At 53.5% G+C, this 27,546-nt stretch overlaps 2 protein-coding genes across 2 annotated transcripts in view; one reads left to right on the top strand and one right to left on the bottom strand.

Moving 5' to 3' along the window:
• Nucleotides 1-2,101: 2,101 nt before the first annotated feature.
• Nucleotides 2,102-17,299, top strand: CFAP90 (cilia and flagella associated protein 90). The gene is made up of 3 exons (XM_059416458.1): nucleotides 2,102-2,328; nucleotides 13,993-14,109; nucleotides 15,571-17,299. Exons 1-3 carry the CDS (start codon nucleotides 2,137-2,139, stop codon nucleotides 15,748-15,750), a joined length of 489 nt encoding a protein of 162 aa, XP_059272441.1. The 5' UTR covers nucleotides 2,102-2,136; the 3' UTR covers nucleotides 15,751-17,299.
• Nucleotides 17,300-19,420: 2,121 nt separating this feature from the next.
• Nucleotides 19,421-27,546, bottom strand: part of ADCY2 (adenylate cyclase 2) — a 413,634-nt gene continuing 405,508 nt past the window's right edge. The window contains exons 24-25 of the mRNA XM_059416859.1: nucleotides 24,364-24,488; nucleotides 19,421-20,231 (exon numbers count right to left, since the gene is read on the bottom strand). Coding sequence (XP_059272842.1) covers nucleotides 20,079-20,231; nucleotides 24,364-24,488 — 278 coding nt within the window. The 3' untranslated portion in view covers nucleotides 19,421-20,078. The remainder of the gene's footprint in view (nucleotides 20,232-24,363; nucleotides 24,489-27,546) is intronic.

The raw sequence follows: 27,546 nt of genomic DNA, 5'->3' as shown, positions 1-27,546 counted from the left end.
GTGGGATTATTTCCCAAATAAGGCAAGAGTCAAACACTTGTCCTAATTGTACCTTTAGAGGGAACCAAGTTATGGCAATTGTATCCCATTATTTAGTCACCAAATACTTGTTGAGGACCTACTGTGTGTCAACTATTTGTTGAGGACCTCCCCGAGCCATTAGAGGAAAAAGATGTGTTGCCTCGCCCTACAGAGCTCTAAGTCTAGTGGGTCATTAAATGTCATCTGCTGAAACAAGATTCACATCCCTGGACTGTGGAAAAGGATTTTATGATCAAATTATTTCATTGTCAGTGTTAGCTGCCTTCTCAAGCTAATTGGTGTCAGCTACTTCTTCCACTTTCCGCATAATGATACAGGATTACCTGTGCAAGGTTTGCAAAGTCTCATGACCCGGTGATCAACTCTCTTATGTCTTTAAAAGAGGTTGGAGAGGCTACGAAAGGTAATAGAGTATAAGCACTTTTTCTTTTCTCTTTGCTGGTGTTTTTAATGCGGACTTCTCCCATGGGGGGAGGGGGAGGGACATTTTCCTTCACTTCACACACAGCAGAGGTGGTGGTGCTCTGGCTCCAAGCTCTGAGGACAGAACAGCCCCTCATGAGACGCTCCCTGGAGCTTGAGGACAGCGTAGACTGGTGTCTAACCCTTGTCTGATTCGTGCCCAACTCATCTGACCTGCCCGTGGAGCCAAGAGGTGCGAATTAGGGCAAAAAAAGGCCCATGGGGTTCTCAGACCTCCTCGGGGTCCATGAGACAGGGTGGTGACTCATAGTCCTGCCCAGGACCTCTAGGGGACACCAGGTGCCACCTTGTCCCTTGGACTGAGAGGTCCCTAGCCCCCAGCCTGCATCAAGGAATTACAGAGACTCCTAGTAAGAGGGGGTGATGAGAAGGTAGAAGGCTGTCCAAAGACTTTCAGTCTGGTTGGCGGCCTACCTGTGCACCTTGCCTGGCTCCCAGTCCCCTCCTCCTCCTCATGAAGCTCCACCCCCCCTCTTTTCATTGCTGCCCTTGGAACACATCTAGACCGGTCTGCCTCAGGGGCCCCGCAGGCGCTCTTCCCACCGCTTGGAAGGGACTTTCTGGCAGCCTGCGGCAAGCTGGGCTCCTCATTACAGTCTGCTGCACTATGACCTCCTCACAGAGGCTGGCTTCTGCCAAGCACCCTGATTAAAGTACTTCCTCAGTCTTGGTCATCTTGTTGCCCCCCAACCCCTCTTATGAATCCGGAGTTTCTGCTCCACGAACTTTCAGCCAAAGGAACAGGCCTAGGGAGCCAGCATTCGGATCTAGAGACTATAAGTGGCAGAGAGGCGCGAAGGGTAAGGCCCCAGCAGGAGCCACCCAGCACTGATTTAATTCCTGGAGTTCCACACCTCCCCTGGCCATACCGTAACCACCAGCCGCAGCAGGCCGGCACCCTGCCCTGGAACTGGGGCTTAGTAGCATGTTACAATGATCATGTTTTGGACAAACTGAGTAAAATAAATATAGCGTTACAACGTATTTCACCTGTCTTTTTGCCTTTTCGGCGTGGTTACGGGAAAGTTTCAAGTTACGTGCGTGGCCCCATCGTGTTCTGTGGGGCAGCGCCACTCTAGACCCTCTTTAGGCTGTGCTTCCCTTCTGCCGGCGGACGGGAAGCCCCGCGGGCGCACCTGCCGCGCGGGTCAAGGATGCGCCTCCCAGGCGGGCGCGGGTCGGGGCGCGGTCGGGACCTGCCCCGCCAGACGGTGGCTCTGGCGTGAACGAGCCGGCGCGGCGTGGAGGAGGGTCAGCAGGTTGGGGGTCAGCTGATTCGGGGGGGCTCCACCACGCAGCAGGAGGGTCAGCTGATCCGGGGGGGCTCCACCACGCAGCAGGAGGGTCAGCTGATCCGGGGGGGCTCCACCACGCAGCCGCCTCTGCAGCCGGGGCTCGAGGACGCACCCCCGAGGAAACACCGGAGAGTGCGCGAGGTGCGGGGCGGAGGGGCGAGGCGTGGGGGGGCGGGGAGGGGGGGGCTCTTCCTTCCCCCCACTCCCGGCCCCGCCCCGCCCCGCCCCGCCCCTCCGCGGGGCCCAGCCCGACCCGCGCGGCCTCGGTTTCCAGGCGACGCCGAACGCGGGCGCCGGGCTGCCTGCAGCCGGCGGGATGGGCCCGACCTCGGCGGGCGCGCGGCCGCTGGACCGGGGTGGCCCGGAGGACGACGAAGAGGAGATCACCGCCGCCACGCTGCGGGGCAAGCCCCGGCTGCCGCCCCTCTCGGCGCTGTCCGCCTTCAGCTACGTCCCCCCGCGGCGCCTGGACCCCCCGGAGCACAGCTACTTCTACCGCCAGAGCCGGGTGAGCCGCACCGGGCAGGGGCTGCGCGCGCGGGCGCGGCGGGGCGGGCGGGAGGGGCAGCCGAGCGGGGCCGAGGCCGGAGGACTGCGGGATGGGGGCGGGGCTTCACCGCCAGGGAGGGGGCCGGGGCGGGGCAAGGAAGAGCGGAGGGAGGCTGGAGGAGCGGAGGCATCGGGGCGGGGCTTCGCAGCCAGGGAGGGGCGGGGCGGAGAGGTAGGCGGGGACTGCAGAGCGCGGGAGGGGGCCTGCGGGGAGGCGGGATGGGGGCGAGGCGGTCCAGGGCGCAGTGGGGCTGGGGTGGAGCTGTACTGGCGGAGACCCGGCTGGGGCCTCACCGCGGGAACCAAGACTGGGGAGAAGGTCGGGGGATGGGGGAGGGCGCGGCGCTGCAGGCCTGGACTACACTTTGGGACAGTCCGAGGGTCCGGGCGGCAACTCTGGCGTGGGGCTCTGGGGGCCAGCCTGCTAGGGGCTTGGGAGGTGGAGGGTGGGGGCTGGTGCAGCTCTGCACAGCCTCTGAGGACAGGTTAAAGGGGCATCAGGGTCACAGGGGGAAGGAAGCTGGGAGAGCGGCCTTCCTCGGGGGCACCTGGACCCCAAAGATTACAGCAAGAGTAAGGTGGACCTCCCCCGACCTAAAGGATGGGCTGGGGCTGAGCTGTGTGTGTGTGTGTGTGTGTGTGTGTGTGTGCACACGCGTGTGTTGGGGGATGGGTATGCTCAGCTGGAACGAGGTGCTGGGGTTTGGGCATACAGGGCAGGGTGGGGTATGAGAATGCTCAGCCTGGTATCCTGAGCTATTTGGGGGTGCGTTAGGTCAAGTGTTTTCAGGGGAAGGGTTGGGGGGCCCCTGGGCTTCCAGGACCACTAGCAGGAGCAGCAAGGTGACCCCTCTGTCCTGGATCTAGAGGAGGGTCTTGGGAGCACCTGGGCTGCACAGAGGTGGGAGACAGGACTCCTTCTGGGGTCAGCGTGACAGCGACCGTACCCCAAAAGTCACAGGTACAGACAGCGATGGAAAGCCCTCCTGCAAACCGAAGATGACCAGGAGGCAGATCTGGACAGCTGCCTGCAGGGACAGCAGGGCATCGAGCCCTCATTAGACTCTGGCCACGCTCCAGCAGGCCCGCCGGCCTCCTGGGGAAAGCCTGCTGGTCTGGGAAGGCCATTTTGCAGCGGAGGCAGGAAGAGAAGCAAATTCAGAACTTGTCAGGAGTCCTCTACTCCTTTGTGAAGCCATTTTCCCTGTCTCCAGTGTGTCTTGGGGTTCAGGGTGCAGGAGCATCATTATTCCAAGGACGCTCAGCCCGCAGACACAGTGAGTGGCTCAGGGAGGGTGTGGGGGAGCCAAGTGCCTGGGAGGAGAAGAGCTCTTTCCCTCATGCTGTGTCGGATGCTTCCTTTCTTCCCTCTCCTCCCCACCCACAAGGCCTAGAGCCCAGGTGAATCCCCGCTCAGGTCAGTCAGCACACTCGGAGGACTGGCCACCCGTGCAATGTAAGAGAATGTCACGGGGCTTAGCCTTACAGACACCAGCAGAGCTTTCTAAACCATCGTCCCGGGTTGAATTGTGTCCTCCTCGGTTTCTCATGTTAGATGCCCATCCCAGGCACCTCAGAGTGTGACCTTATCTGGAGCCGGGGTCTTTATGGAGGTGATCCAACTAAATGAGGTCGTGGGGAGCCCTCATTCAGCATGACTCGTATCCTTCTGAAAAGGGGAAATTTGGACCCAGAGACAGACCCCCACAGATGGAAGATGGTGGGGAACAGACAGGAAGAAGATGGCCTTCCACAAGCCAAGGAGAGAGGCTGGCAACAGCCCCAGTTGCCGTGTTCCTAATCCAGAGTATCCGGAAGGTAAACACTGGGGAGATTTGGAGTGATGCTGCCCTACCTCAGTGCCACGATGGGCCTCATATTTTCTCCTCCCCTTAGCTTATTTTTGAAAGAACTTTTATCTGTAAATAATTTCATTGGTTAAATGAATTTTACAATTTAAGCATGCAAAACCTGTATCACTGCCAACTTGTGATTCATGAAGAGCTTTCCGCACAGCATGAGAAAACCAGCCAAAAGGCCAGGAATCTCGATGTTTAAAGTTGGTCCATGCTGGCTTATTGAGAGAACATAAATTTTGTCTGAAAAAAAAGTCACAAATACATCATTTTATGTGTACCTTTGAGGAGTCCTGTTACGTACCACTTTGAAACTATAGAGAAATAAAATAAAAGACTAAAACAGATGGGGGTCAAGATATGGATCTGTCAGAGCTAAAAGCCAGGTTGCAGGTTACTTCTAAGGACTCTGGGTAAAAACTGACCCCGGGCACTGAAGCTCTGAGCCAGGTAGATTTACCGATCCGGCCACTGTTGCTGTGGGCCCCAGAAAAAGCAGAGCTGAACTCCCAGCCCCTGGGGGCCAGGTGCTGCCAACAGAAAAAGAGCAGAGTCAGGCATGGAAGGTCTTTATCCTTCCTAAATTCACCAATCTGATACGTGGCTCTACCTTTCTGGGGCCAAGATGCAGAAAGATGCCTGAGCAGTGAGGTCCCCACAGCTCTGTACTTGGAAGGAAATCAGGAGTAAGTAAGAGCTATGCCCCTGTAATTCAGGGGTCCTCACACAAAGGCCCTTGGGCCAAATATGGCCCACTGCCGGTTTTAATAAAGTTTTATTACAACACAGTCCCATGCTCATCATTTAGTATTGTCTGTGGCTACCACCAGACTCGAGTAGTTGCCACAGGAAACCATGTGACCTGAAAGTCTAGAACAGTGACTGTCTCTTTACACAAAACATAAGCCGCCCCCTGCTCTGATACGTTACTGACCCTGGAAGACAGGGATGGGCTTTGGAATGAATGAATGCAAAGCAGACATTATGAAAAACCAGTTCGGTACAGTTTGGATAACTGGGGTCACAGGCAAATTCAAATCCTGAAGTCTTTAGTGTCACACAGAAGAAAATGATGTAGTAGAAATATTAACACCTGCATAAAAGAACCTTAAAAGCAGCAAGAAAAACAAAAGGCATTTCAGAGTACCTTTGCAGGACAGCCACGGATGGTAAGAACGGGCTCCTGGGGATTACGTGAGCCGGTATTTAATCCGCTGGGGGGAATAACGTGCTCCTGGGGATTATGTGATTAATCAGCTGGGGGACTGCTGGAGCTGATTCTCTACCAGGAGATCGTATGGGCTGAAGAAGATGAGCTTCATATCACAAATTTGCTGAGAACTCAGCTGCACTGCAGTGAACTGTAAACCCAGGCCACACTCAAAGCTGAGAAGAAACGTGGCAGAATTAGCTCTTAAGTCATTTACTGTGGAACACACTTAGTAATTCGTTAGGTAGTAGCACAGGCCAAGGAACCTTTGGTTAAAAATACTGGCTCCATGAGAGCAGCTGTGCAGACTGCCCAAGTCACAGCCCCCGTGTCTCTCTGCCCACCTATAAATGGGCAGTACTCATGGTACTGCATCAAGGGAGCAATTATGAGAGTTAATTTAATTCGCAGGCATAAAGTGGCACGTGCAAGTAGAGCTATGATTATTACTATTTGTTTTTGTTAGTGATCATGTGAGTTTCCTTCCACGGAAGGTTAGTTTCCGGCTGGTGTCTTAGACCCCTCACCCTTGTTTGATGTCAGAGATTTCCAGGTGAGGCGGTGTCATTCTGGGGGCTTCTAATCTAAGGGTCTTCCCTGGCAGAGCCCAACGTTAAGGGTCTCAAGACAAATTTGTCACCTAAAGCTGCCTGCTATAATGTGATCAATTCCCGTACTGTCCCCTAGGGGGCACTAGCAGCCTGGGCTTTTCCTATAAAATACTGTTGCCGGGGCAGGAAGGCGAATTCAGTTCAATGATGTTTTAAAATTACTTTTTTTCCTTCTTCTGCCTTGTGCAACATTTCTGCCACTGAAATGGAAAAGCTAAGTCAAAGGACAATGCCCTTTTATGAAGGATTTTATTAAATTTCTCCAAGTCTAAGAGCTACATTAAAAAAAAAAAAATCTTAGGTGGTTTTAGAATAGGCTTTCCCTCTTGGTAAGCCGGGCTGTGAAGAGCTCTGCCTCCAGGGAAGCTTGGCTCGGAAAGCCTCACCCTGGCTTTCATGAGATTAGCCCACTTTCCTTCTCGGTGCGTGGTGGAGGCAGGGAAGCCAGGGGGCTGCTTCTTGGCTCTCCTGATGGGGGAATTCTTCACCGAATGCAGCCACTTTGTAGAGAAAACGATGCATATTGGCTGTCCAGAGATGTAAAGGGGAATGTCGGGCGGCCCTGTGCTCACATCCAGTGTGTAGGAGGTGCTCAGTAGCCCGGCACCCCCAGACCCTGATGGAGCCTCTTCATCCCTGGGCATCGAGCACACCTGCCGTGCGCACTCAGCTGCTCCTAGGGGCTCTGTAAGAGGGGTAAGCTCCACTCTGGTGCCCCTTTACTTCTTAAAATCTAGCCAGACCCTTGCACCCACATGCCTTGCAATAAAAATGAGTTCCAGGGGCACCTGGGTGGCTAGTGGGTTAAGCCTCTGCCTTCGGCTCGGGTCATGATCTCAGGGTCCTGGAATCGAGTCCCACATCAGGCTCTCTGCTCGGCGGGGATCCTGCTTCCCTCTCTCTCTCTGCCTGCCTCTCTGCCTACTTGTGATCTCTCTCTCTCTCTGTCAGATAAATTAAAAAAAAAAAAATGAGTTCCAGCGGGGACACCTGGGTGGTTCCATCAGTCAAGCATCTACCTTCGGCTCAGGTAATGGGCCCAGGCGCCTGGGATCTGGCCTCACATCGGGCTCTTTGCTCAGCTTAGACCCTGCTTCTCCCTCTGTCCCTCTCCCTGCTCTTGCTCTCTCTCTCTCTAATAAATAAAACCTTAAAAAAAAAAAAGAGTTCCAGCTGAATGAAATGACCCCCCCCAGGTCCCCCCCCCCCCGCCCTTTTTTCCTCTAGTGCACGCTTTAGTACCAACCGACTGAACGCTTTACTTAGTAATCTTGCTGCTTGTTTCACCCGCTGAAGTCTGAGCTCGTGAGGCCAGGGATGATTGCTGTCACCGCTCTGTCCCCTGCACTTGATATACACAGGCTGCCCGAAGGGAGGGGGCGTGCAGGGCCGGGACGCAGCGTTCGTTTAAACCAGGAGAAGTCGCGGACTTACAAGATTAGCCTCTTAGACTACATAGAGGGTCCATGTGGCATAATCCGCTGCCTGGGTTTCCCTGGACCTTGCTGTGCTGCTCAGGGATCAACACCGGGAGTGGACAGGTCGCTTCTCCTGAAGGTGGCTCGCTGCATCTTCTCCGTCTGGTGACCTGCCCTGGAAAACTGGAGGCCTGTGGGGGCCAGAGGAGGGGCTGAGTGTCTTCTTCCAGGGCAGGTAGAGCTCAAAAAGGGGCAGGTCACCCTGAGGGAGCGAGGAAGGGGTGAGGGGAGAGGCTGTACAGGCGTCCTTCCAGCAGAAGTCCTGTGCGCGTATGAATGCAGCGGTGTGTGGCCAACTGTGTTGACAAGAACACGTTCACTCGCACATCACACAGCTGTGTGTATGTCTGTGCAGCTTGCGCTTTTCACGTAACATCGTATCTTAGGCATTTATTTCAAATCCATCCCCTTGGGAGCGGCACAGTGACACAGGAAAAGGAACAGCCTTATCCCCCATATATCTGGTCAAGTTTCAGCCCCCGTGGCTCGCCCTTTCTTCTGTGAGGGGCTGGGGGCACGCTGGGGGCTGGCATCAGTGGAAGCGGGAACAAGCGCTCTGAGCCTCCTCTTGGCGACAAGGTGTGCAGAAGCCCTGACGCAGACGCCGTGTGTGTAGGAACACGGGATTAAAGGGCGGTGTTCCTTCACTCTGACGCAGGGGTGAAGGCGGCGGGTTCCAGGGCTCTGGATTTGGGCAGTACTGCCAGCAAGAGAGCCCCTAAAAGTAGTGAAGAAAACACCTCAACAAGGCTGCTTCTGTTAGGATTCTTAATATACTGATAAAATTTTCAGATTATTGGAAAAGTTACGACCATTTCCAAAACTTGTGATCTTAATGCACCAGGAAAGGAAACAGAATCTTTGCCAGAGGAAACCAAAGAGAAGAGCCGAATGTTGTCCTTTTAAGAGCTAACACTGTGTCCTTGATAATACAGTCCTTCTGAGAGTGGAATTTTGAATGGTGTTAATATTAATGAAAATGTCCTCATTAAGCTTCACATACCGCTGGGCCCTGCTGGGGAGAAGCACCAGACTGATCAGAAGTAAAAGTGAGGTCCCCGTGAATCAAAGGAAACCCTTTTGGATCACCTTGAGATGGCAAACAGTCCCCGAGAGCCTTCGTGCGCCCACGAAGAGAGGAAGTGAAAGCAGCCCGACCATAGCCCGATCCCGTTTCAGTCCAGGTGGGCGGGGATGTGCTCTGGAAATAAACAGACCCTGAATCCTGACGGTCTTTACGGTGGCTGGTGTCGGAGCCTGCTTGTACATTTTAGCATTTCGCCTGAACTCTGCATTCAGTTGGAGGCCCGACATCAGGCACAGTGAGAGTATTTCCACTGTGGAAATTAGCAAATGCTACAGGTGAGGTCTTTTTTGTCAGGAGAGCTTTGTTAGGACAGTAACTTGGGAAACCAGGCTTCTCTCTTTTAATGGTTCCAGATGTGCGGATCTTTGGGAACTTGCAGTCCTCTGTTGGAGCCTCTGAACTTGCTGGCCGTAGAGCCAGGGAAGTGCATGAAGGACACGTGAGAGTTCTTACGGACCTGGAAGGTGATGCCTGCCGGCTTCCCCTGTAGTTCCTTGCCGGAGCTTGGCACCTGGCCCCAGCCTAATTGTGATGGCACCTGGTGACTGCAGTCTTCTGTTTATTCCAGAAGAGAGAGTGTGTTCAGTGAGCACATTACTCCTGCCCCAGTACCATGAGAGAAATGTATCGACTTCCTTTTTGTTAGTGCCTTGTCTGGATGGACAACGGACAGCACATTTGTATCTAAACGATCGGAAAGAGAGGAGAAGATAAAGGACTCGGGTTCGGTTCACTGGAGATCTGCCTCCTCTTACTGCTGTGAGAGTGTGTGTGACCTCTTTGGGGGCGGAGCTGCAGGTCGTGCACATCTACTGGGCCCAGTGCCCCAGCAGGAAGCTGCTGACACCTCGCAGGAAGCTTCACAGGTGCTCACAGGATGAGTCTCATGTCACCCCCACTCAGAGGTCATTGCTGAGAACTGGTCACTTGGCTTCCCTCGCCCAAGGGAGCAGTGGAGAGTGACCCTCTGGGGAGTCAGGAGCAGAGCAGAACTGAATATTGGTGATGTCGACCCACCGTCCGATTGGGTTGAACGTTCTACTGACTCAGTTTACCTGGGGCGGAATGCGTTAGCTCCATTCTTATTTTCCGTTGTTCAAAAGATGGCTCCTGCTCGCTATCAAGGGGGTGTGTTAGAGCTGCCATAACGAAGTACCCCAGACCAGGGGCTTAAATGATGGAAATTCACTGTCTCCTCGTGCTGGAGGCCAAGTCAAGGTGTTGGCAGGGTCGGCTCCTTTGGAAGCCGTGAGGGAGAGTCCGCTCCAGGCCGCTGGCCTCTGTGTCTCTCTGGGTCTCCTCACATCACCTCTCTCTGCGTGTCCCTGTCGGTTTCTGAACTTATTAAATAAGGAGACCGGTGCTATTGGAGGAGGGGCCACCCTGCCCCCGTATGACCTCACCTTAACTCGTTACGTCCTCAGCATCCTTATTTCTAAATCACCTTCTGAGGTCCTGGGGGTTAGGATGTCAACGGATGAATTTTTTGGAGGGTGGAATTCAACACGTAACATTCAGGGAGGGGGCTTCTCTGGGGCTCTGTCCGTACCGGTACGGTACCCGCGACTGCGCCACACAGGCTTCCTGCCTGAGCCCAGCAGATGCTGAATTTTCCTCTCTGGTGCCACCGTACTTTGTGCATCCTTCCGTTGCTCCACGGGTATTCCCTTCAACTGTTTAATTAATGACCTTATTTCCATCCTCAGCCTGTGGTCTCCTCTAAGAAGGGGATGCCCTGTTCCTTGCCTCTAGTCCTGCCCTGGCTGGGTGCCTTGTCCGATGGTCAGAGCAATGTGCTTTGGAGGTTGAAAAGTGAAGGTCTCCACTCTACCCACGGCGTCGGCCCAGGGCGACGGAGGGGTTATTTGGCCATGTTAGGAGGAAGGGTCACCGGGGGGAACTGAAGGCAAGGTGCCAGGCCCCAAGCCCAGGGCGAGACCGTGCTACATTTTAACAAGACTCAAAATGCAAAGGGACAAAGGGAGGTCACCGGAGAGACAATAAATGGGGTCATTTTACTTCGTTTTTCAAAAACAATGATACGTGTGCGAGAGGACATTTCTTGAGAGATTTTAATCGCAAAACAGCAGTGAGCGCAGAAGCCCCGGTTTGTGGTGGCTTCTAAGTCCGGGTTGGTTTTTATTAATGCGGTTTTGATTCAGACGGCGAAGGAACGAAAGACAAACAGAAAGAAGAGAGATTAATAATTAACATTCAGGAGAAGACAGATTTCTGGTCTGATGAGGTGCAGGAAGTAGACATTCACATTGCTAAGCGAGGCTGCCTGCCTGTGGCCCCCCCCACCTCGGCCCCCACGCTTGTTTTTCAGTGACGGAAAAATCCGTTTTTACTCTGGAAAGTGGTGGATGTGCAAAACCCCTGCACAGCGGAGACTGTTCATACCTCGTGGGTGCAGGAGGTCCCTCATAAGGGTTGCTCTAGCGTACGAGAGAGGTAGGCTTTGCAGGAGCCCAACGCCGGGCTGGAACCCATGACCCTGAGATTGTGACCTGAGCCTAAGTCAAGAGTCAGCTGCTTAAGCAACGGAGCCACCCAGGCGCCCCATAGTGCTGCTTCTAAGGAGTGTTGTAGGGGACCTGATGAGGATGGGGAGGGCAGTCGTCTGTGACGCTGCACATCACAGTGGGCTGCTCCCCCGGAGGGGGCAAGGGAAGGAACCTTGCCTCCCTCGTTCAGGTCACAGCGATTGCTTTCTCATTCTGTGCCGGAGTCTGTCTCCAGGACAAGCCCAGGAACCCCCAAAGGGGCTGACTCAGTTCAGGACGGTCAAGCCGGGATGGAAACACCTGCACAGGAGGACAGCACAAGCCAGCAGCTTCCCTGTGCTCGGTCCCCCCCACCTCCAGTCCCCCCATCTCCGGCCCCCACAGGGTTGTCCATCAGAACCCCGCTCCGCCGGCCATCCCCACGGCTCCCTGCAGGGACTGGGGCTCACCACAGGTCCCCTCATCTGTGGCCTAGCGTTCTCAGGGCGCAGGTGCCCCCAAGGGCTCAGTCCTGGGGAGCAGGTCTTTCTGCTGCAGACTGCAGCTGCTGTCCCTGAAACACACCCACTTCACAGGGTCAGCCGGGCCAGGAGGGATTCTGGTGACAATGGGACATCTAGATTGTGACCACAAGTCCAGCTCAGATTCCTGCGTGTAAGGGAACGGTGTGGGTGTGATGGGCTATTTAGTTGCTGTCTGGGTCGGCCTCCTGGGCTCAGGTGGCCAGTCCAGTAGCTTTGCTCTGAACCCCAAAGGGAAGGGTCTGAATCCTGGCACCTCGCCTCGCAGAGACCAGCATTCGCTCCTTTGGGACATTTATGTCCTACCATCCTGGCAGAGTGGGGGTGTGCTGTACTTGAGTCTACCTTGTGTCACTGCAGGGCCCTCTGGCCTGGTGGCTTCCCCCAAAAGGCTTGCTGCAACCTGTGCTTAACCTCTCCAGGCTGGAAGCAAGCAGCCAGCCAAAGCCCCTAGCTTCTGCGGACACCCTACAATCCCACACACGGTATGTTCAAGACGCCGAGATTTTTCCATCCGTCCTACAGGTTTTTGAAAAAGTCCTAATTTTATTTGATTATCAGATGTCTGATTTTTACATAACCGAAGTGATTGATGTTTTCTTTGTGACATTTTCCCCATTGCTTGTATGCGTAGGAGGTCCCTTATGGATTTTCTTTTCACTTGTTTTTCTAATCCATCCAGAATTGACTTTTGATGATAATGGACTGTGAAGACCCAAGTTTATTGTTTTTCGCAAATAGCTAGTTGATTTTTACAGTACCCAGAACGGAATCAGGTATCACCACCTCGCGGATTTGGGCTTTTTGTTTTTATGAGCTAACTGTAGGTGTCCTTCAGGACAAGTGAAGGCCAGGGCCAGCCAACCCAGGGCATGAACAGACCCAGGAGCCCAGTAGGTGACAGAGGACAGTGCCAACAAGAAGCTACAAAGTGGCCTCATTAAATGGCCATCAGGGTGACAGCTCCTGCCTAAGTCACTTGGAGTGATTCTGAACTGAGGCAAAACCCGTGAATAAATGCCACAGGCGTGTTGCCATTGGAATTCTTAGGAAACTAAAATAATGCTACAAGTTTCACCTTGTTTTGCTTACTAGCTGCTTAATTGTACCAGGACGGTGGCCTGGGGTCTGAGCCATCTTCACGACTCCCCATGCAGGAGTAGCATGTCCGGCACAGGACAGATGACCCGTGAGGGATTTGCCCAGGTGGGGTTGAAGCCACATCACGCTGTGGCATTTCCATTGCTCCCAGCCCTGCGGAGTCCCGCCGTCGGCGAGAATGGGCGGTCTACGTTTTCCAGCCGGCCGAGCCCATGCCATGTGTCCTGTTCACTGTCTGCCTTCTACCTCCGCATCCTGGAGCGGGAGGGAATTGTTGGAGGATTACTACTGGGGAAAACAAGCAGGCAAGCAAGCGCAGGCGAGATACCCTGTGCCCCCAAATGCCAGCGAGACGGAATGCCTGGGTTTGCTGCGGGAGGATCCGGGGCCGCTGGCCCCTGGCTGGAGGGACGTACAGGACAGACCTGACTTACCCGTGAAGATTAAAGAAGAGCTAACACCTGGATTTCTTTTTCTTTTATTAGGTATCAGATAAGGCAGATTAATTTTTGTATCAAGAGAAATTTGAGATAGAAAAATGGAGATATTTCAGATGAAAGCTGTTAGCGGGGTAATTTTCTAATACATCAAAGCTTTGCGTGTGCACGTATTTTTATATCTGTCTGACGTATGTGCCTATATTAGAAATGCATATGTATTATAGATCAGATATATATATATATATATATCTCCATGCATTATGAATGACATTCATGAGAGCCACCACATTTGATTACAGGAAATATTTCTGTGGAGAGGGGTTTGTACTAGGTGCCCCGCCGTTGGCTAGCAACTTACAGATACTTCTGTTTGGTTATATTGTCCCAGTGTTCAATTATGTTTAATTTTTAAAGCAGTACAAGCTTATCGCAGAAAACTTGAAAAATATGAGAAAGGTGGAAATGAAGGAGAAAAACACATCACTTAAGTGGATTGCTGTTATTTTCAGGTTGTGCACGAGTGGTAGAGTCAGAGAGCAGGAGGGTCAAGGGCCTGGGTCACGGAGGGGTGTAGAGGAGGAGCAAGGAACGCGCCACGGAGACGTCCTCGCCTCACGGGGCCTCGCGGGGACCTGCTCTGGTCGTCCAGGGTCTGCTCTGGGGTGAGCTTCCTGAGCACATACTCCGTGTAGACAGGAAACCGCACATCTCCACGGTCCACCGGGGAGAAGCCTGGCGTCCAAGCTCTACCAGGATCGCCGTGGCCCGGCCGTCCAGTGAACCCAGGCCTGTCTTTCTCTTCTTCTCCCCAGACAGGCATCATCTCCCTGTACGACTGTGTCTTTAACAAGAGCCCAGGCTACAATCAGAAACTGCACCGAGATGACAGAGAACACGCAAAAAGCCTGGGACTTCACGTGAATGAGGAGGTGATGTGAAGCCAGGCCGTGGGCAAGGCGTGAACAGATTAGCTATGAGTGCACATCTCTACTCAACAGTGCGCTCTGGCTTCCGTGGGCAGGCCCCCTCCTCCCTCGCCGCCCCCCGGGGCTGAGACCCTGCTGCTCCCAGCTCCCTCTCTTCTGTTTCTGTGTATTTGTTTTTAGGACTGTGTTGTTTAGTTAACAACTTAATGAAGGCGAAACTAAGAAGTTCTTTTCAACAGATAAAGCAGATTTTTGCTTAACTTCCGAGTCCTGGCTGTCACAGTCCTCCCCCGGACCCCGGGAGAGTGACAGGAATAACCTCTCTAGTTTAGGCACCAGCCTTCAACCCCCACATACAGGGCAGCTCCTCCTTTAGGAGGGCTTGGCCTGAGGTCAGGTGCCCGGGTGTGCGAGCAGCAGCAGGAGCAAACTCCCGGTTCCCAGGGAGAGGAGGTCGGTGTCGCAGCAGGTGCTGGGTGCAAGAGGCTGTGCGTCTCCTAGTGGGGAGACCCTCCTGGTACCCTCAGCACTCGGGACTTTGCATCCTCGGAGTCTGATCCGAGGACGGCATGTTTATTAAGAGCCAGATGCCGAGTCGATATCATCATTTCTACAATGCGCAGAATTCGTAATGTGAGAGCCTCTGCTGGGATTTCTTTCTCTTGATAAGAATGCTGCCAGGTCACTTCCAACGGACCTTTATTTCGATGGGAAATTCAATGAGGAACTTAAGTCCCAGACATTAAGTGCTTTCCTATTGTTTTTGTATATGGGACTTCATTCCAAGTCGGCTAATGCTTCCCTGTCATAAGAATACCAGCATCGACCCCAGATCCTGAGTGCCCCCATGTGCCCTGAAGAGTCCCTGTCCGCTTAGAGCTGATATTCCTACGGGGAAATAGCACAATAATTGTCATACACATAGGAAACTGCATTCCAGGTTGTGGTAAGTGGTTCGCAGAGAAATAAAGTCTTTTCAGGGGGCAGGGGAAGGGAGAGGAGACTGGGGGGCTGGGAAGGTGGGGGTTTGTGGAGATGAGGGGGTCCGGGGGCGCTCAGGGGACATGGGGGTGCCGGGAATGACAACGTGAAGAGTGAAAAGATGTGTTTTGGGGGGAGAGAGGAGGCAGGAAAGGAGAGGGGCAAGTGGGGCTGGAGAGGGCCAGGCAGGAGGCCGGGGGGAGGGGAGGGGGGAGGAACACAGCCGGCAGCGAGAGGGTGAGACGGCGCCCAGCGCAAGGTCTTTGCCGTTCCTCGGAATGACGTGAAGGACTTGGGGACAATAAGGGGCTCTGAGCACAAGGGACAGGGTCTGCACAGTAGGGGGTCGCCGGCATTAAGAACCCAGCTGGAGAGGGTTGCAGGTGTGTGGGTGAGCCAGGCGGAGATGGCTTCCAGGACGCAAGGTGGGTCCTGTGACCAGGGAGGTGTGAGCTGACCCCGTGTTCTGGTGCCCCTGGACAGGAGCGCCAGCGGCCTGTGGGAGTGCTGATGTCCTCAGTCTATGGGAGGCGCATACACCAGCCCGTGGAGCCTCTGATCCGGGACCACGGCCGTGTCAACCACGTGAAGGCTGACTTCTACAGGAAGAATGACATCCCCAGCATCAAGACGCCTGGCTTTGGGCACATTTCTCCTGCCTGACGCCCCATTTGGGGCCTGGACCGCTGGGTGGCACAGTCAGGCATCAGAGGGTCAGGGAGCTGGCCTGAAGCGGCTTGCACCTGGACAGTGGGGGGATGGGCCCGGGAGCCCCTTTTCCTCGTGTGGCCATGGTGAAGACCCTGGCCAGGGGCCTTTAATGTGATGAAATCTCATGGGACCGTGTCCGCGGAAATGAAGCCAGAGACCGATCCCTTGTGAGCACGGAATAAAAGGGAAGTGCTCCCACCTGACAGTGGTCTGCTGACTCTTCACGGTTTCTCTGGTTCCTCAGACCCCAGGGGGCGCTCCGCGAGGGGCGTGCACACCCTTGCTCACCAGCTATGGAAACCACGGCTGCCTGGGTTTACCGTCCTCCAGGAGGCGATATGATATTTCTTTTTACAATAAGTGATCTCTAGATACCACAACATCCCCCTGGCCCAGAGGCCTGAGCCGTTAGTAACAGGTCCGTGCAGTTGAGGACAGAACCCTGGTAGGTCTGGGTGGCCTCTGTCGCCAGCAGTGCCGCCGTCCACCCTCGCCACAGGTCATGGAGGAGACTGGGCTTTGGTGGTTGACAGCCTTGGGTAAAATTCTCGCTCCTGCCTCTGCCAGCGGCACGGGGACAGAGCCCATCAGTCCATCGACTGGAGCCCAGATTTCCTCCTCTTCCCAGCAGGAATTCCAAACCGTGAGGAGTGTGTGTGGGAATCAGTGGTCCGAAGGCAGGCACATGAGAGGCTCGGGCTGTTGGTGTGGACGGTTTTCATTTTGGAAACACCTGCTTCTAACCCAAGTTGGAAATGTTTATTTTGGAGATAATTTGAAACTTATTCAAGTATTAAGGTATGCGCTATATTTTTAGTGCACGGCTGTCTTTGAAAGAAATCACCCCGCACCCATCCAATTGAACTTCCCATGGCTTAGTGGTTAATGAGCAGGTGATGTAATTCGTTTTACTGTTTTACTGCTGATTCCCCTATGGCTGGTTTTATTGCTCTGATTCTCTAAGGACATATGGCACTGAATTGTTGACAATTTCAAGGCCGAGTGGCTCCTGTGTATTTCTTTATTCTTTTGGAAACGTGTTTTGTTTCCACCTGTAGGTATCTTTTATTACTTTTCCTCCCGAATGCATAGCACTAGTGTATTTGGGATTGCCTTGGGTAGCTTAAGCTCTATTTATAATAATAAAATAGAAAATCCATCAACTTTGGATTATGAAAATTTTTATAAATTACTTTCTTCATGACTACTAAGAAAGACGAGGCATCACTAAGAAATGCCTTCATCTGAAAGTGACTACAATAAATCTGTGTCAAACTAAGTCATTTTCAGTTATTTAAAGTCAGATTCTACTCCCTTAACCTTCTACTTTTAAAAAGCAGGGCCTGAACTGGACAAGGTTTCAAAAGGTCTTGCGTTCCTTAGGTATCAGGGAAAAATTAAATATATTTCTGTTGGCATCTGGACTTCAACAACTTAAAGCCAGTGAGTGCCCAGTCACCTTCTGAAAGGGAAACATAATAAAAGAATTTGTTTCGATGTATCCAGTCTCCATGGTTAGTCCGTCTTTCTTGGCAGGCAGAGAGGTTGCACTCAGGAAAGCACAACACACCGAGGGACAAGGAGCATCGTGGAGGATTTGGGACAACGCAGACATTTCTAAACAGATGTAGGCAACACTGCAGGTTTAATGGGGCCACATGCAAGCCATTTTCCTGAGAGAGAGCTTTCTGCAAGACTGGACGGTTAAGGAAAGCGTTGAGGAGAGAAGCTTGCTTGCTACCAAGGTCACTGGGCTGCCGGCCATCTGCAGGGTTTGCTCACAGGAATGTTTGTCGCTTCGGAGCTTATTATGAAGACTTGATGCTTTCAGATTTAAGGAGCTGGCCGGTCTGCAGTCTAGGCTTGTCTTGGCCACTGGTCGCTGGGAAGACTGAACAAGGCCCTGGGCCTCTCCACACCCATTTTGTCAGTTGGAAAGCACAGGGCGGCTCAGACTGGGGACCAGAGCCTCCTGGAGAACGTGTTATCTAAACAGTCCCCATGGCCGGGACTCCTGACTCGGCGGGTCTGGGTTGGGGTCAGGAAATGTGCAGGTGCCCGGGAGGCTCCGCCCCCACTGGTCGGGGACCACACTTCAATGATCCGTGTGTGCAGACCTTTGCAAGATGGACTCTGATAATGACTTCGATTGCTTTAGGGCTCAAAAACAGTTTAGTTTGGTAAGCCTGGCAGTTCAGTTTTGGGAAAAAACAAGTCTCCTTTTGAGGTCTTTTCATCAAATTCAGCACATCTTTGGTGGGGGCAGAGAGCCATGCTTAAGTGCACTTGGCCAGTCACTCAATGGTGGGTGCCCGCTAAGAGGAGGTGACCTAACGCGGCCTGGGATGGGTGCTGAGGACTCTAAGGGAGTAAGGACCCCCGGGATATGGCTGCCGACCACGGTTACGAGTGACACAGAAGGCCAGTCTCATGTCACGGAAACCCCAGGGCTCCCTAGTTCCGATCGCTGTTAGAGCAAAGACAGGGGCCCTGACATGCGTTTTTTTCCTTCCGTCACCTTTATGAGAATTCGGTGTATGAAGGCCAGTGCTGACATATAATTATAGGATCAAAAAAATCCCTCACCGAGGCAGGTAACGGACCAAGTCATGCTGCATTCCCACTTGGAGGCCTGTTCCTAGTTTCGAGAAATGCTTTTATCTGAGTCGGGAGTTAAAATCCTGGCTCTGGCGGTGGCTCTGGTGGTAGCTGCCAGGCTCTCTCTCGGTCATTAGCTCTTTGACTCAGACCCGAAGCTATCCAAGAGGAAATACCCCTAAAGAGAAAAGGAGAGATACCCTCCCAGCCACACAGCCCGTAAGCGGCCAGTCAGGAATTAAAACAGGGCTTGTGCTCTGGGTCTGAGTTCCCAAGAACAAGCTGTCCCTGACTGCTCGGGGGTCCTCCGTGCCTCACAGACGCCTGCCCTGAGCCGGGAGGAGAAGCCGGTGTGCCCAGCCGGGTAGGCACCTGTAGCTCTGCTTTCTAACATCGCGTTCTGCACGATCGCTCTCTCGGTCACCCTTTGGCAAAGTACGGTTTCCTTATGTGAAGGAAAAGCCCTCAAACTCTAGAGTTGGATTTACATGAACAAATTTCCCCAAGTCTTCTTTCTTCAAAAATGCGGAACATTGGCTCTGTGCCCTCTTAAGCCTCCTCAGACATAAACACGTATCTTCTGGGGCCTGGCAGCTTCTCCCGGTGAGTTCAAACTACTGTGGTGGGCTTCTGAGGTACACAGTCAGTGCCAACTTATTCTCCCACAGCCCGCGGTGAGGGCTGCAGACCAGAGCACGTGGCCAGAGAGAGAGGGCATTGCTGCTGGTAGAGAATTCTTTCACTATTACCGTAACTTCCCAGAAAGTGTTCTCCAGAGATGCCAAGTGAAAACCAGACTGTGGGACCCACAGAGCATTTCCAGAGAGTGGCAGAATCAGGAATCTGCCTCACGGACTTCGTCCTGATCTGAATCACTCAAGGATATGTTAACCTTTGCTTCCAGGGAGCTCTTTCTGTCACAACCGTTAGAGGAGCAGGGAAAGCAAATCCCGGTTCTGGAGTGAACCCGGAGGAGAGGGCAGAACGGGGGGGTGGGGGGTGGGGGAAGATACAGATTCTAAACCAAAGTACATAAAACTTTTAATGAATCAACTTTACAAAAGACAATGGCATCAAAACATCAGACGCGTTTGGTACAAAACTGGTTCTAGATTGTGAGAACTAATCCTGGAGACGGATGGCACGAGACGCGACAGAGCAAGGCAACAGGACCACGGGTCCCGCTGGGGCCCACGGACAGCCACTGGCGATGAGACACGTGGGTGAGCACAGTCAACTCCCATGTGGGGTGACAGAAATCAACTTATTCACAAATACTGTGTGTTTAATATCAGACTAGCAGATGCGGTTGGCGAGCTACCATATTTTCCAGAAAAGAACATGCACCGGAAGATAATATACACCCCCTAGTTTTATTGCCTTAAGAATTTTTGTTTATTTCACGTCCGCCGTCTTTGTGAGTCCGTCGAACGCGTTTCTCCTGTAACACACACTCCTTTTCCTTCTGCTTCGGAGTAAGCACAGTGCAAGTGGCAGAGCGATCTGGGCACACGTCACACACCAAACGAAATGCCACCAGGGTCATAGGAACGAGTCTGAAAAGGCTCCATAGGACAGAACAGAGCACGCACATCAAAAACGAGGGACAAAAGTTTGCGGTCAGAAAGTGCGTTGTACCTTCCCCCAAAATAGAGTCTTCTTGCCCCAGTGAAGGCAACTCTTCAGGATGCCAGGTTGCTCTGGGAAAGGGACCGTGACATTTCTGTGTTTACAAAGTACGTCTTCAGCTCGCCCTTGCCTTTCACGTTGATTATTCCTCTGCAGGTGCACGTGTACCCCAGGGTCTGGAGGACGAGGCTTGTCTCCTCGGTGACCTAGAAGCACACGGACAGATGAAGAAGTGGTCAGTGTCTGTGCCGCACCGCCTCTGGGAGGTCCCTTCACCGCAAAGATCAAGAGCCAAAGCCACTCCTGTTCTTTGACTCATTCATTCCACTCCTGAGAAATTAGGAGAGAGAATAACTCAGAGGAAGGAGAGCTTTTTAAGGATAATGTATGGTTTTGAGCTGCGACAGTGACAGACTATAAACCACCTAAAAGTCAAGTGATCTCTGGGGGGAGACGAACCGTGACGCCACCGTGATCCGTATCGTGGATGAGACTGTGAAATAAGCAGATCTGCTTCACCCCAAAGGCAGCATGAAGCCTAGACCCATGCTATGATCTCTCCTATGTGAGGATGGCGTATTCACATAGAAGAGACCTGGGGAAAAGACAGGAGCTCAGGGTGTGCTGGAGTGGCGGGATTCTGGATAATCTTTGCAAATGGTCATGAATGTCATCTCACGATGTCATAAATCTGAGTAACAGACTTTAATTGGTGGGGGAGGGCATCCTGAGAAGTCTGTGGGTTCGTGCAGACCGCCCCCGGCTTCTGGCTGAATGCTCGAGAGTCAGACCGGAAGGACACTAGGAGTCCACACTAGCCTTCGTTGGGCAAGACCCGGGTCAGGTCCTGAAGGTTCCCTCCCTTCACCGAGTTGGCTGTGAGAGGCTAACAGGGCTGGGGCCTCCTTTGCAGCCCGACGATGACGGGACGGGGCAGGTGATTCCTGCCGCTGCCCCGGGGGCTGGCAGCCTAACCGCAGAGTTGCAGTCAGGTCCTGCTGGGGGCCGCGGGGCAGGGAAGCTCCGGGCCGGACGGCTCTCCTGTCTGAGCCCGACACCATCTTAGCCTGAATGTGTGCTCTGGGCTCTGCTCGGGGCCCACGTCTGGGGAGGGCCGCCCAGGCCTGCCGGGGTCTGTCTGCTCGAATGCTGGGAAGCCTCCTGCTAATGGCGCTTTCTCAAGCAGAGAACAGGTGAGGCGAGAAGAGATGTGGCTCAGGACAGGCCTCGGCCCTGGAGGCGGGAGAAGACCGTCCCATCAGGAACACGGCCCCCAGGCGGGCCCCCCCGGAGGTATCTGGGTCTTGAACAGAGAGTGGGGGAGCTGTTTTTCCCGAACTGTCTAGTCAGGCCACTCTGGAAGGGTGTGAGAGAGCAGGGGAGGAAGGATTTCCTCCTGCGTCATCGGAGAAAATGGATGTGGCACCAGCGTGGGGGAGAGGGCAGTCCCCTCAAGTGTGTGGGTGACACATGCGAGCTGGACGGGCTTGTGGACGGCACAGCAAGGCTATCTAACGTACAATTCTGCTTTTGGATCAGGCACCATTGGAGGACCCTGTGGTGAAACAGCCTCCGTGGGCTTGGTGGCTGAGAGGGGTCCAGGGCAGACATTGTCAGGGCACGGAGCAGGAGCACAGCAAAACCACAGGAGAACCCAGGAAGGTATCCAAGGGCCCCCAGAAATAAGGATGAATTGTGTGGTATAAAGGTCTCAAGGGCAGGTTGATGGAACAAGCTAGAAAAATCACTCTCTTCCCGTGGCCAGCCCCTAGCCCAGGGGTCGGTGTGGGTCTTTGGGACCCTTATGACCAGAGCAAGAGAAGGGGGACGCAGGTGCCAGATGCTCACATCCTCCCCTCCTCTAGGGCTGGCTCCAAGTCCTGGGGGAGGACAGGCAAAGCCCCAGCCCAGGCAGACTTTCCATCCCGGATTGGAACCGGAAGACCCTGGACATAGCCGAGAAACTCCGACTACAGATACGTCCTCGTGATCAGAGTTCTCAGGGCCTGTCAGAACTAGAGGATCCTACAGGCATCTGACTTTGGACCTTCCACAGAGAACACACACATCTTTTGGAGCCTCGGGGGTTCACGGAGCGGCTGAGGTGTTTGCGGGCGGGGAGCGGCGGCCCGGGCGTCCGTGAGCTAGCTGCCGGAGTGCGGGACGCCAGCCCCCGATCCTGGGATGGAGCAGCAGGGAGCTGTCTCTGGCAGGAGCCCTGGCTAGTGTCCAAGTGCAAGGGAAGCCCGGCTGCGTGAGCCGTGGGCTTCCTCTGCTGCTGTCTGGGCTTCCAGGCGAGCAGGCTCGGGGGAGTGGGAGGCTCCCTGATCCAAACGGCCTGGTCCGCAGGCCTGGGAGGGGCTCTGTAGTGACCTCAGCACCGCTCACCACTTTTCGTGCACATAAGAGGAAACGCAAAGCTACTGGAGGTGGAGGGAACACGTGCGTTCAGGAGAAGGAGCTCGTGGACACCAGCCTCTGCCGTGCTGCGTGAGCACACACACCTGCCGGCGAGCTGCTCTCCCGCCGAGAAACCCGCCTCGTCTCCTCTGGGCTCCAAGCGAGCAGAGACCCTCCCGGGGCTGCTCAGCCCCAAAACACCTGGAGATTTACGAGGGCCAATATCCTCCTGGAGACACACGGGAGCTCAGGCTCATCTGAAGCCTTGATCTGGGGGGCTTTACGGGCTCCAGGAGGGAGCGCTCTCCCTGACCAGCCGCTCTTAAATTGTTTTTGATTCTTATCCCAAGTACTTGAAAACCACCTGGAGCGTCCTGCAGCTTGTTAAGGTCACCAATCCGTCTTCTGAATGTTGCAGGCGTGGGCAGGGGGCCTGGGTCGGCCTACATGTGGGAACGTGTGTCTTTGACAGGAGCACCCTCTCCCACACCAAATGGAAGACGTCTTGTTGGCCAGGATTGCTGGAACATTCCTGCGCAGGGGGAACAGGTGACCCAGGGGCAGGAAGGCCCAGAGGCCGTGGTGGCCTCAGCACACGGTGCAGCTGGACTGTCAACACGGCAGCCGGTGCCCCTCGTGGGGGGAAGCGGGTCGTCTCCTCAGACAGTGACCACTGCTCAGCCCCACTTCTGTGACAGCTCCGTCTGGATTGGCTCTCGTGAGCACAGCCAACCGGCTCTCTTCCCTGGCAACAACGGTTTGGCCGGGAAGCCCCGGCTGCTCCTCCCCATGTCAGCTGTCCTCTCCGCCTTCTCGCTGTCGCTCGGTCGCTCACTTTCAGCGACAGTTGACTAATCATCTGGCTGGAAGAAGATGAACACTGAGAAGTGATGTTGGGCCCGTTCCACATAAAAATTAGGGATATGCTCTAGGAAGCTCACAGGAATGGAATCCTCTTGAATGAATGGGGTGGGGAGCGTGAGGGGCAGGCGAGTGGAGGTTGAATGAAGACCCGCTCTTGACGACGTGGGAGCGCGTCTCCTGCTAAAGTCAGTAGAGAACTCGGAGTCTCTGCCACAATGTTAGAGGCACGGTTATACCTGAGGGCCCTAGCCCAGCCGAGGCACACAGAACAGGGACTTACGGACTTTGTGAAGGACCAACACAAGAAAAAGTGTATGTCCAATGGTTTTCGTACAAACTTGCCATGTGGCAGGAGTTTATCTTCCAGAATATAAGGAGTTGGAGTGACATGTGGAACCACTGCTTTTTGGAGGTGAGGCAAACTGAAAGTTCTGCAGAAACACGCACACACATTCTTCTCATTAGAAGTCAGTCTCTCCTTCTAGATGTCTGGTACCATGTTCAAGCATCCTACCTTGGGTGGATTCCAGCACTTTCCCATCACTCTAGAGAACCAAACCCCATGCTGGTCCGATTTGGCACTGCTATTACCTATCACCCAGAATCCTACCCCCCGCCTTTCCCCAGTGGGCTCTATTCCACTACCCTCTAATTCAGCCACCGGGACAGGAAGTCTGGGGGTTATGTCTGGTATTGGTTATACTATCCCTCTCCCAGGCAAAGCAACTTCTGAGGTGCTGGGCCATGAGACGGAAGAGGAGGAACATGTCCTGCCCTGACTTCACGCTCAAGTATCTGACCGCCAAGTTGATTTTCACGATTGTTGACTTTCACCAAGGCGATAATCTTTATATTATTACATTCCTAAATTATTGCTAAGAGTGAGTACAGAAATGAATTAACCTTTCCCCCGATAAAAAAGGACTTCTTTTCATGTCGATGTGTTTTGAGGTTTCCTCAAGATTTAAGTAAGTTTCAAGACTCTCTGTTTCAGTATGTTATTAACATTATTACACTTATTTGTGGTTTCAAGAGGACAGAACCGATCGATGCTTACAGAGCACACTGAATTACCTGTATTTTGTCCAACACGCCCGTGCTGTCCATCCTGCTGGCCACATTTACCGTGTTGCCCCAGATATCATACTGCGGCTTCTGAGCTCCAATGACACCCGCTATCACAGGTCCGTGGTTAATACCTGTAGCACAGCAGAGCCAGGTAGATTCACGTCACAGCCACCGTCTTAAACAGAAAAGCTTCACAAGGATATTCCCGAATCATTGTTGCTGAACAAACATTAGTTCAACCCATGGGGTTCTAAAGCAAAGAAAAACATTCTTTTCCCTTCTTAACCTTGATTCTTGATTATGTCCCCATATATCATTATGATTCCATTGTTATGTTTTTAAAAAACCCAACATAATAGTTTCCTGTGTTGCTACATAATCTTAGGCAAGTGACGATCACTGTATTTCCCAATAGTTGTGGAGTTAGTGTTAATTTTGAAATACACGTCTTTCTGCTTGAAATAGCGACCCTGAGAGCAGTGAGTGGCAGTTCTGCTGCTGCTGGACTTCGGGGTCCGTGCCGCCATCTCGCTGAACGCCCCTCACCAGACACCAGAGATGTGTCCTCACCTGCCGTGCGCTGTTCCACGCGCTTTATATGTAAAAACCCCTGTGCTTCTCACAACAGCCTGATAGGGTGGCTACTGTCCTCCTCACTTCCAGCTTCGGGCATGGAGGCAGAGGACGGCCGTCAGACAGGCAGCAGACGGCAGAGACAGGTGGCTCCATGGCCCCTGCTTGCAAGGACGCCGCCATCTTATCTGCCACACGTGTCCCATGCCCAAGGCTTCTTCCCACCTTGAGGGCTGTTGCCTTGGATAATGTCCCAATGGCAAGTTTACTGAATTCCAGAGGAACATGTTTGTGCTGGGCTAAACCACCTTCCAAAGGACTCCCTGAACATGCACTGCGCTGCTGAGGCCGCCTACCCACGTCGGCGTCGAAACAACAACAGATCTTAGTAGGGGCAATACGGACTCAGATGTGAGGGAATTCTGCCATAAGAGGCTGCAGCCGATAAGCCAAGGGAGGGTCCCCGGAGGCTCGAGTTTGCAGGGATCTTTGGGTAGACAGGCCCCTGGTGGGCAGGTACGTGGGTTCTTGCCCCCTGGAAGCTGGGCTCTTTATAGCTTTGCCTCCATTAGACTGAGGACACCCCTACCTCTGGCATATGTCTCCTTACCAACCGTGATTCCCCAGGGAGACCCCCCAGAAGTTTGCCGGAGAAGCTCCGGAGTCACTACTTTCCAGCCCAGATGGCCAAGACCCCACTGATCGGACGGATTTCTTGCTGTCCCAGCTGGCTCATGTGACTTCCCAGATAATCAGGCACCCAAGACCACTGTCGACATTGGTGACGGTGGCCGTGACTGCCCCTTCAGTTCGGAACCGTGATTATAAGCCCATGGTTATTACATGCAGACACCTGAGCTCCGGGTGCGTTGAAGCCCTGGAAGTCTGATCAGCTTCTCTGATCAGAGAGGCCGGGCCCCTCCCCCACCCAGTGCTCCAGGCTGGATGAGTCCTTGCCCAGCATCTCAGTCCAAACAGGCAGACCCACATGTCTCACGGGAGTGGTGTGGAGAAAGGCCCCAGAAATAGAAACAGAAATACAGACATGGGTCGATTGTGCCCCTACATTTTCTGCTGGCTCTGAGACCCCTGCCTCACTGCGGGGTCACCTTGCATCCGTTAAGGAGGGTGTTTCTGAGCGATCCCATATCCCACTCCTGAACTGCTTAGCGTGCTACCCTTGGTTACAGACCTAAGCCCAAGCTTCCTCTTTGCAACGAACAGGCGGGCAGGAAGCAGAGTAGAACACCGTTCTGTGAACATGATTCCACAGAATCTTTGAAGGTATGCGAGAAGTGAGCAAGAAATTCTGCTTTTGCCGAGTACACAATAAAGCTTACACTCTGCTCTAGACACCCCAAATAAATTTATTCTAGCTGCTGGCTGGTGCTCTCGAACCCCTCTGCCGTCAGCTTTTCTGCTGGCTGCTGAGTCCTGCTTGGTCAGCGCCTGGCGGGGGTGGAGGGTGGGGGGAAGCTTGGGTTGATTCCTGGCACCGGGTCAGTCTACTTAGTGCAGGGATGTGCTCGAACCTTGGCCCCGCTAACCGACTGATTCTGTAGCTTGCCCTGCAGAAAAGGACCTGAGGAGTGAATTCATCTCTTCTTACTTGTATCATTTTTTGGGGAAATATTACTCTCCCGAGTTCCTACCGCGAATGGCCACTGGATGGCGCCACGCAGCCAAGTGCAGCCAAGAGCAGCCAAACCGCCCCCAGAGTGAGGCCCAGGGCTGGGGAGAGGCAGCCCCGAGGCCTGTGAAACACAGAGCTTAGGCTTCCTAGGAAATCCCCAAGAGCTGGTGCGAGGAGTGAGTGTGCAGATACTATTTGTTACTCGATAAGCAGAGTAAATAAACACTCAACAAATTCCTGCCGAAGAGCGTCGATTCCATTCCTTAATTTGGAAAATGCGGTTATGGTCTAGACCAAGGAAACTGCTTTTTTGGGATGTAACGCAGGTGACCAGTGAACAGCTGTCCGCATCTCACCCTGCAGGGAAGGGTGGTGCTGTTTTGTCTGTAAATGCTTCTCTACACACCCGTCATGCCCCCAGGTAATAGATTTTTTTTTTTTTTAATTTTTCTTTTTATGAGAGCGCTTGATGTTTGAAGAGCTCATTCTCTCAGCTGCCAAAACAATCAGGAGGCTCTAGGGTCAAGGGGGCGCCTCCGAATCCGACATGGTCAGCAGGCCATGGGGCAGCCCCCGCCTGCCCAGCCCTGCTCACCGCCGGGGAACGCAGCGCCTCCCCGAGCCCAGCTGGGCCCACAGGCGAGGAAGTCGGAAGGAAAAGGCGTCCAGGCGAGGACACTTAACAGCACAGACGAGCACCTTCAGCTACAGACCCGTAAAATACGCCCGGGTTTTAAAATTCAGCACATATGCACAGCAAAGGAAGAAAATCACTCTAAATATTGGGATTTTTTTTTAAGTGAAAATCTGTATGCAAATGAAATGGAAAGCCATTCCAATGGAATTTATTATGAGACCTACTCGTATGTGGACTGGCTTTCAGAAGAAGCAAAATGTGTGGCCAAGAGGAACATAAAAGGGTCGAAGAACCCGCACCCGCCACGAATGGCCACGACTGTACCCCGGCCAGACGGCGGTGCACT

This window comes from Mustela nigripes, chromosome 12 (assembly GCF_022355385.1).
Source record: "Mustela nigripes isolate SB6536 chromosome 12, MUSNIG.SB6536, whole genome shotgun sequence".
Lineage (NCBI taxonomy): Eukaryota > Metazoa > Chordata > Mammalia > Carnivora > Mustelidae > Mustela > Mustela nigripes.
The sequence above is the reverse complement of the archived record's forward strand: the minus strand, read 5'-3'. Positions and strand labels throughout refer to the sequence as shown.

What these genes read in the sequence shown, in the direction of transcription:
- CFAP90 (XM_059416458.1), top strand. Translation starts at nt 2,137, where the DNA reads ATGGGCCCGACCTCGGCGGGCGCGCGGCCGCTGGACCGGGGTGGCCCG. An exon ending in ACTTCTACCGCCAGAGCCGG is followed by an intron (nt 2,329 to 13,992) that starts GTGAGCCGCACC and finishes TCTTCTCCCCAG; the next exon opens with ACAGGCATCATCTCCCTGTA. An exon ending in GACTTCACGTGAATGAGGAG is followed by an intron (nt 14,110 to 15,570) that starts GTGATGTGAAGC and finishes GCCCCTGGACAG; the next exon opens with GAGCGCCAGCGGCCTGTGGG.